Raw genomic sequence first — 9501 nt, 5'->3', positions numbered from 1 at the left:
AAATGAAAGAGAAGAGTGATAGAAATATTGAAGAAATAGTAACGGAAGAAAGACAGGGCAGGAAGGAGCTTACAGTGGGTTGAACAGTGGGCACCCCCCAAAACAGGTCCACATCTAATCTCTGGAACCTGTGAATGACTCCAGTTCTAGTTTTCTAGAGTTGCCAGAACAAAGTACCACAAACTGGGTGGCTTGAAACAACAGAAATATATTCTCCTAGAGTTCAGGGCAGAATTCAGGAATCAAGATGTCAGCAGGGTTGGTTCTTTCTAGGGGCTCTGATGGAAAAATCTGTTCTTTCTCCCAAATTCTGGTGGTTGTTTCCAAGGCATAATCCTTGACATTCCTCAGCTTATGGACACATCACTCCAGTCTTCTGCTTCCGTCTTCATATAACTTTCTCCTCCTCGTGTCTGTGTATTACCACATGTCCTCCTTATAAGGACACCAGTCACTGGATTTGGGACCCATCTTAACCCAGTATTACCTCAGCTAATAACATCTCCAAGACTCAATTTCCAAATAAGATTACATTCGGAGGTTCCAGGTGCACATAAATATTTGGGGGGACATATTCAATGGAGTACAGTCACCTAAGTTGGAAAGAGGATATTTGCAGGTGTTAACTAGGTTAAGGATCTTAAAATGAGATCATTCTGGATTATCTGGGTGGGCCCTAAATTTGATGGCAAATACCTTTATAAGAGACACAGAGAAGAGGAAACATAGAAGAGAGGAGGCAATGTGAAGACAGATGCAGACACTGGAGTGATGTGGCCACTATTCAGACACACAGTGGAGAAGATGATGTGAAGATGAGGGGCAGAGATTGGGATAATGTGGCCATAAGGCAAGGAAGCCAAGTTATGCCAACAATCACCAGAAGCTGGAAGAGGCAAGGAAGAATTCTCTCTTAAGAGCCTGCAGAGGAAATAAGGCCTTGCCAACACTTAGACTTTGGACATTTGGTTTCCAGAGCTATGAGAAAACATATTTGTTATTTTAAGGCAACCAATTTTAGATATTTGTTAGGGTAGCCATGGGAAACTCATATAGGTCTTACAGTAACAGAACAGAAATTGCAGCACACCATATTTTCCTTTAAGCACCATTAAAAACAAACAAACAAAAATCTTTCCCATGAGTTAGATTTTGCGATAAACAGATCAAAGAGCTCTTAGTAAATAGGAATTTGCAAGTAGCCATAAAATTAAACCAGTGCAATTCTCTGTAAGCATAACATTTAATGATTTTTTTTTTAAAACACAAGAACATACCTTCAATGACTGAAAATAACTGTGTTCTAAACTATCTTTCATCTCCACTTATCTGGTGACTGCCTGATAATTAACATCAGATTTCATCACTGCTCATGTACTTTCTTTTCTGTTTTCAGGTTAAGTTGTTTAATGTCATCTGTGTCTTCCTCTTAAGTTCTTTTTATCTTGAGTTTCACTTTTTGCTATTCTGCCTGATGTATAATTTGATGACACTCCATACTGTGTAACCTACAACTGGTAGCGTAACTGCACAAACTGGCTTAAGCTTTGGGAAAACAAGTCATGTCATCAAGTTAAAGCTAAATAAGTAGAGGACATTTCCAAATGAGTCTTTCAATATTCGAATAAATCAGATTTAAAGGCTGGAATCATTGAACCATCCCAGAAGGCTTACAAACCTGAGGTTCCACAGTTAGATGCCACACTACTTCAAAATGTCGGATAATATTTTATTTGTTCATTTATTTCGGTGCATATTGGGGAGCAGCTGAAGTCCATCCATGAAATGATCAATGTCACTGAGGTGCCAGAAAACACCTCAAGGGAGAAACTTGGAGGGCCAAAGGAAGGTGGGAATTCCCCTCTATTCGGTTCCTCATTTTTTTTTTTTTTTTGGCTTTGAGGTCCCAGGCCCCCTTCCCACAGTTGTCCGGCTGCTTGGATGGGCAAGGCTTGAGGGTCAATCAAGAGAGTGCACTCGGGCACCCTCCAGACTCCTTTGCTCCCACATCACCCTGCCCATCCTTAGCTTCGCTGTGGAAGGAGTTTGAGCTTTCACGATTGCCCCCAAAGGAAGACCTGGTCCCCAGCTCCCGGGAGGGGACTGAACGCTTGCAGACCCCCCCCCCCCCCCAATCCCCAGGGCCTGCGTGGGCTCGGGGACTCGGAGCCGAGCGTCCAACACGCAACGGACCTGGCTGGTCCCGCCCGCCCTCCCGGGATGGAGAGGATCCTGGAAGGCAGGGGTCTTGTGGACTTGGGCGTTGGCTCAACGCGCAATTTTCAACCCACCCTCGGGGCTAAAACGCTCCGAGAAAAGCAACCGCTTTCCCGCGCGGACCTCGGAGCGACTCTAACTCCCCGGGCTCCCGCGGAGAACCTGGAGACCGAGAGTGGCCTCTCCTTCCCCCCGCGCACACGTCAACGCCGGCGTCGGGGAGCGTCGTAATGCCCCGAAGAAGCACGCCACAGAAAAATCCCCCTGCACCCTGCCGCCGCTGCTGTCAGCCGAGAAATCCCGGCGCAGACTGGATGCTAGCCTTTCCCGCAAGTTCAGGGTGAAGCAAAAGAAAGTTTCTCCATAGATGTGCTTCAGGGACGCGGCCATCTGTGCCTAAAGGTTTAGTCTGAGCGGGACCCTTGATAAGCCTGGGTGGCTGTGAAGCCTAATGTCGTTCCGAGAAGCAGTCATTCCTAAAGTTCCTCAGGTCCTGGCGGTGGCGAGTCTGTCAGTCCTAGCCTGTGTTGGCCAACCTGGCCCAAGTGTCCGCTTTAGAGCGTTTGTGCTTGGGAGCCGAGGCCAGAGCTGCCGTGGTGAGGTGCGCGTCTATTGTGAGGCGCGTGGTAGTGATGGCGGCGCTCTGTGAGACTTTCCTGTCACTGGATACTACTACTCCCAGCCCTCCTCAAAGCCGCCGGAGCAACCCCCTGGTCTTTAGTTTACAAGTGGCAATTTGACTTGCTCTGCTGCATGTCTGGAGGGACCGCGGAAAGTGTGGAGACGCCCCGGGGATTAAGCGATCTCAGCGTAAAAAGAAAAAAAGCCAAACAAATAAACAAAACCCACCCACCCTAACAAACATGAGGCTGCTGGAGAGAATGAGGAAAGAATGGTTCATGATGGGAATAGTGTTGGCGATCGCCGGAGCTAAACTGGAGCCATCCATAGGGGTGAATGGGGGTAAGTGCTGCACCTCCGAACGCTCCATCGGGATTCCCACTTCAAAACTAATTTTCGAGTCTCGGAAAGGAGGGGAGACCGTAGTCGGGAAGTGGCTGCTTCTCTCAAGAGCACCGACCAGCTCTGGGTGTCCTTTGGCCCTTTAATTGATGTTTTAATTTACCCACCCCAGAGACTGTAATTAGGAACGGGGCAAGAGAATTTGAACGCAGGTTGCCTTTTCTACGAGCAATCAGTGAGTATCCTTAGTGTTAAGGAGTGAGCTTACTGAGAATGAAACTTACTCCTCCTGCCTTCCAAGTAGCATCCTGTCCGGAGGGACGCTAGGTTGTCAGGAGTTCTTATCTATCTTGGAGTGGCCACCATTACCTTGTCTGTTTCCGGATCCCACCCCTTCCCCGCCCCCACGTTTAAAAAAAGGGGTGGGGGAAGGAAAAGAGAAAGGGATACCCCTTCATCCTCCAACTCAGATTTTGTGGCCCACATGTTGCAGAGTGATGATTTGCTGCAATTGCCGCCGCTTCAGAAACTCCCGAGCCTACTGACACGTTGCATTTTTTCATTACAGGACAGTACTTCCGTGTGCTGCCCGGACTCCGTTGTTAGTGCTCAACAGATACAGCCTGTGTTAGGCCATGTGTAGTGTGTATTTTGGCTGGGAAATGTAGGCAGGCTAAAATCATACCCAGATTTCTGAATAGTGGGAGCCTTGTAATGTGGGGGGCGGGCATTGGTGGAAACGGCTGGAAATATCATTAGTCTTTGATTCTCCTCCCTCTTTCCACCCTTAGACAATCATGCCCTACTTTTCATAAATATTAATTGAATTTCCTCAGTTCATTTTCTTTTTGACCTTGTCAGTTTCCACCTTTATTGACAGTTTTAATAGGTCAGTCGTACAACATACTTCCTAATCTTTTAGGAAGTGTTCGGGAGGCTGTTTGAAGTTACATGTACTTCTTTGTTGAAACATGTTGGAGGTGAATGAAATGATCTCTCTTTAGAACAGTGGTTTCTTCTACCCTCTGCCCTCAATTCCTCCATTTAGAAATAGCTTCAGGGAATATTTTAAAAGGAATTACTTGAACAAAGATTATGAGGATTAAAACTTTTTATTTATTTTATGTTTTTTCTTCCTGTGTTCAACTTAGTACAAGATGTGTAGAATATGTAACTGAGAATGAGGCTGATATTCATCATGGTTTCTCCTTCTGAAAATATTTGACCTGACTTCTCTGTGAATGCTGGTATTTCAAGTTCTGCCAAATGAGTACCCTCTGTCCCTGGAGCTAGCTGGATAGGCAGAATTAAAGTTATAGTGTCTTTGTAGTGATCAGGAATGTATACTTAACTAGCTTCAGTAGCACACTTTCTAGCTTATGGTCTTAGGTCTCTTATTTGCTCATAAGGTATAAATACAGGTGATGTATTATCTTTATGTTTAAATCTGCAGGGGCTAGCTTTGGCAAAATACTTTTTATCTTAACATTCCCAAGATGCTGTGGGAAGAAGGGTTCTTGAAGGCTGAATCATTTTCCTAGGGCTTCTTCAAAATGAAATGTGTAAGATGGATTCTGTAATCTTATTTGTACCTTCTGACTCTGCTTCTTGAAGTTTTGCTACATTATCCTATCTTAGAAATATTGCTTCTGATTTTTACTCGTACTTATGCCATTAATCCAGGATAATTCTCTTCTTTGTTTAATTATAAGAGTAGAATGTTAAGAGCTGAAAGGGACCTTTAAGTATTTTAAGCCAACAAGCTGCTTTTACAGTTGAAAATACTGAGACCTGAAGTCAGGTGACTCATCCTTGGTTAGTTGACTAGATCAAGGAAGAGGCACTGGACACCAGGGCTCTCCCTTTTTTTCATACTAGTTGCAAAACCCATACAAATATTCTTGGCAAAAAATAATTTGCAATGAATATTCAAAAGAAGGGCTCTATGCAATAAAGACATTGTCAGTGCCTCAATTTTAGCCCAAAAGAGCAGAACAGAATCAGCTAATATTAAATAACAATGTGCTCATGTGATTTGATAACTATCCATGTGTAAAAGTTACTTTTTCCAAAAAATTAGAACAAATAATTGCTTGGAATTTCTTATATAGGCTGTCGGGCTAAATTCTTGATAATTCTGTTGAGCTTTTAATTGATCTTCCTACCTGTGAAAACTCTTAAGTAAAAATAAACCTCCAAATAGTACCAAATAACACTTTCATTTCACAAGTTAAAACAACAAAAATCTAGGAATAATGAGAGAAATGGTTGCTGAAAATGTGTTACATCTTGCTCTTTAGAATGGTCAAAAGCACGTCTTTTTTTTTTTTTTTTTAAGATTTTATTTATTTGAGAGAACGAGAGAGCAAGAGAGAGCGTGAGCTAGGGGAGAGGCAGGTAGAGAGAGAAAGTCAGACTCCCTGATGAGTAGGGAATCTGATGAGCTGGGAGCCCCATTTGATTCGGGACTTGACCCCAGGACATGACCTGAGCTGAAGGCAGACGCCTAACTGACTGAGCTACCCAGGTATCCCCAAAGCACCTCTTTGTACTTGTAATTTTTATTTCAATTTTTTTCCTTGTAATTTTTAGTCATGGGTTCCATTTATGAGCTCTGTACTTGGCAACTGTGATTTTTAATGCATTTACATTGACTCAACAATTTTCAATAGAACAGTTTCCTAGACTCTTTTAAATAGGAAAAGTTTTGGTAGTCTTAAATTTGTTAATATGTTCACTTCATCTTTACCTGGATCAATACCTCAATGACTACACTCTTCATACTAAAGTGATTTAATTGCAAGACTGCTGCACTTAGAAGTATTATACCTATGATCTGACCTCCCTTTAAAAACAGTCTGTCAGCCAGTAGGTAAGTTATATATCACAGGAAATTTATAGGTAACGGAAACCTGAGAGTTAGAGAAGTTGAATGACTTTCCAAATGGGAAAAAGCATAACATGTACTAGCCTAGATAATTTAATTCTTAGTTCACTGTCCTTTTTACTCAGGTACCTTTCATTTTTAAATATGTAGAAGACATTGAAAATAGAGAGCCAGGGTAAATGTAAATGTGTAGATTCTAAAGTGTTGATAATCTGTACCAGTTCCAGTGCAACCCAGGGAAGCCCTGAGCTATGCACGCCTTAGAGTTTACCAAAGTCTTAACACTGTGCTAATCATTATCTGGAAGAGAAAGGTTTCCTTCTTTGGAAGTACCGAATAAGTTTCTTATTTCTACCTGCATCTTAATTTAGATTACTGACATTAATAAGACATAAATCCTAAAATCAAACTGCTTTGTTTTTCCTTTAAAAAACATAAACAGACACATACTGAAGCTTAAGTGTGTTAGCATTAGTATCTTAGATTAGGTTTAGAAGTGAAATTTATTTGCTGATGAGTAGGATTTATGAAATGGTAATAGTTTTTTGCATTCTTAAGCATTCCAAATCATTTTCTTTTATCCATTAAAAAGCATGGATTTTGGGAACCCAAGAATTACGTTATTTTTTTTCTGGCTGATTTTTCTTCTGATTTTGCTACCCTATTCCATTTTCACAGAGAAACTTTTTTTTTTCTTTTGTTTAAAGGAAAAGCTAAAACTTTTATTTCTACTTTGAACTTTATAGCCATCTTAAGATTCAGATCTTATTCAGATCTATTTTGGTGACATGGAGGATATAATCATTATCTTAGACGTAGGCCAAATCTCATTTTTATATTTCATCTCAACTCTCACCTCTGGGCAAATATTTACCAAGTGTTTATTTTTGCCCTGTGTGACTTCTAGGTGCCCATTCCCAACTTGAGCAATCTATTAGCATTTTAGTTGATCACATCTCAAAGGGGCTTTAGGTTTCTCGAAATCAGAATTAATTCCTTCCCCCCCCCCCCTTCTTTTTTTTTTTTTTTTAAGAAAGAGAGAGAGGTGGGGGAGAGGCAGGGGAAAAGGGAGAGAGAGATCTTAAGCTGGTTCCATGCCCAGCACAGAGCGCCGTGCAGGGCTGCATCTCATGACCATGAGATCATGCCCTCAGCCGAAATCAAGAGTTGAACGCTTAATCGATAGAGCCTCCCAAGCTTTTGAAAGGTACATTGTAGGAAGCCACTGAATATCCTCACCATGTTCTTCCATGGATTAAAGTTGTTTAGATGTGCATCTGATATGAAAGACAGTATACCCCGTCTCTAGAATTTAAAACATTAAAAGCCAGGAATCATTCCACTGAATTATGCTAATCAGTTCATAGTTTTGTGCATTTATGCGTGTGTAGCAAAGAGAGTTAGCTTTTTTTTTTTTTTTAAAGATTTTATTTTATTTACTTGTCAGAGAGAGAGAGAGAGAGCACAAGCAGGAGGAGCAGCAAGCAGAGGGAGAAGCAGACTCCCTGCTGAGCAAGGAGCCAGATGGGAACTCAATCCCACGACCCCAGGATCATGACCTGAGCCGAAGGCAACCGCTTAACCAACTGAGCCACCCAGGTGTCCCACAAGTTAGCTTCTTTAAAAAAGGTAGTTGTTGGTCAACTAAGGTAGATGCTTTAGCTGCTCCAAAGAAACATGCAGTCTAAGTAAACCATGTTCTTGCTGTGGAGGTACATCTTTGGACACGTCCCCTGCTCTCCCTTGCGACCACATTGCTAATTTTAACTCATCCTATATAGAAATTCTGGGACGTCACTGTGGTCAGAGGTATAGTAGACAAGAATTAGGTCTCATAAAAAGCAAGGGATTGGAGGAAAAGGAAAACGAGTACAAACAAAGTATTTAAAATTCCTGGAAGGCATTTACTTCCAAAACAAGTCAGATTCTTTGACTTAAAAATCTCTTCCTGAGTCAGCTTCCTCAGTTGTAGAGAAAATATTTCTTTTTTTTTTAATTAAAGATTTTTTTTTTAATTTATTTATTTGACAGAGAGAGATCACAAGTAGACAGAGAGGCAGGCAGAGAGAGAGAGAGAGAGAGGGAAGCAGTCTCCCTGCTGAGCTGAGAGCCTGTTGCGGGACTCGATCCCAGGACCCTGAGATCATGACCTGAGCCAAAGGCAGCAGCTTAACCCACTGAGCCACCTAGGCTCACCGAGAAAATATTTCTAAATGTGAGTTGCAGAGACAGATTCACTCACAAGTATAAAAAAACGCACATCTTTTCAAGTTTTGGAACACTTTTTCTGCCTTGAAACGTGATGTCTTTTGCACTTGCCTTCTTCCTTTTGCTCCCTTTTCTCAGATTTCAGCAAAAGAATTTGTTTAAATGCCAACTATTTATTTATTGCTATGTTTGAGAAGATTGTTTCTTTTTGTTCATTGGTATAGTACAAATGACTAAAATATCAGAGTTGTTTAGTATTTGCTGACTAAATGCTGATTTTTCCTGAGCTTGGTCTTATTTATTGAGCAATACCTGTGGGTATGATGGTGGGCTGCAGGGAACAGAGGAGCTATGGTTGTGGTCTTTTGGCATAAGGGAGGGCTCTTAGTTTCCTAGTGCTGCCGTGCCAGATTCACACAAACTGGGTGGCATAGAACAGCAGAGATTTATTTTCCAGAAATGATTCTGGAGAATGGAATTCTGAAGTCAAGGGCCATGCTCCTACTGAAGACTGGGGATGAATCCTTTCTGGCTTCTGGCTTGTGGTGGTTGCCTGCTGTCCTTCGTGTTTCTCGGCTTATGACAATATAGCTCCAGGCTTTGCCTCTTTCTTCCCCTGGCCATCTTCCCTCTGTGTGTGACTCTGTCCAAATTTACCTCTACTTGTAAGAATACAAGTCATTGGATAAGGGTCCACCATAATCCAACAAGACCTCATTTTGACTTGGTTACATCTGCAAAGAACCAGTTTTCAAATAAGGTCATGTTCATAGGTTCTGGGTGGATGTGAGTTTTGCAGGACACCATTCAACTCAGCATGAGAGGGTTGAATAGAATGCCAGATATGAGGTGATCACATTTTAAAATGTTGACATATACCAGTGTTTCTCAATCTCAGCACTATTGACATTTTGGACATGATAATTCTTTGTTGTTGGGAGGGCTGGCCTGTGCTTTCTAGGTTGTTTAGTAGAACTCCTGATTTCAGTCTACTAGATGCCAGTAACACACCCCACTTGCTGAGTTACAACAACCAAAAAGAGTTTCCAAACACTGCCAAATGTCTGTGGGAGGCAAAATAGCAGCTTTTGGAGGACCACTAGTACATAAGTACAAAATGGCGTTTTCTCAGATGACTTCTTTTAAAAGAATGTTGTTCTTTGCTTAACACATTGGGTCTTTAAGACAATTGTATATAGATTATAAAAAGAAGTATCAGGGTTGCT

The 9501-nt window shown here is 41.9% G+C and overlaps 1 protein-coding gene across 6 annotated transcripts in view; it reads left to right on the top strand.

The window, feature by feature from the left end:
* Positions 1-2816: 2816 nt before the first annotated feature.
* SLC10A7 (solute carrier family 10 member 7) overlaps positions 2817-9501 on the top strand; it is a 257565-nt gene continuing 250880 nt past the window's right edge. For 5 of the 6 annotated variants that reach the window (XM_059373332.1, XM_059373325.1, XM_059373347.1 and 2 more), the window contains exon 1: positions 2817-3180. In XM_059373332.1, coding sequence (XP_059229315.1) covers positions 3081-3180 — 100 coding nt within the window. In that variant the 5' untranslated portion in view covers positions 2817-3080. The remainder of the gene's footprint in view (positions 3181-9501) is intronic. The other variant, XM_059373353.1, reaches the window with a different exon arrangement.

Source organism: Mustela nigripes, chromosome 1 (assembly GCF_022355385.1).
Source record: "Mustela nigripes isolate SB6536 chromosome 1, MUSNIG.SB6536, whole genome shotgun sequence".
NCBI lineage: Eukaryota > Metazoa > Chordata > Mammalia > Carnivora > Mustelidae > Mustela > Mustela nigripes.
The sequence above is the reverse complement of the archived record's forward strand: the minus strand, read 5'-3'. Positions and strand labels throughout refer to the sequence as shown.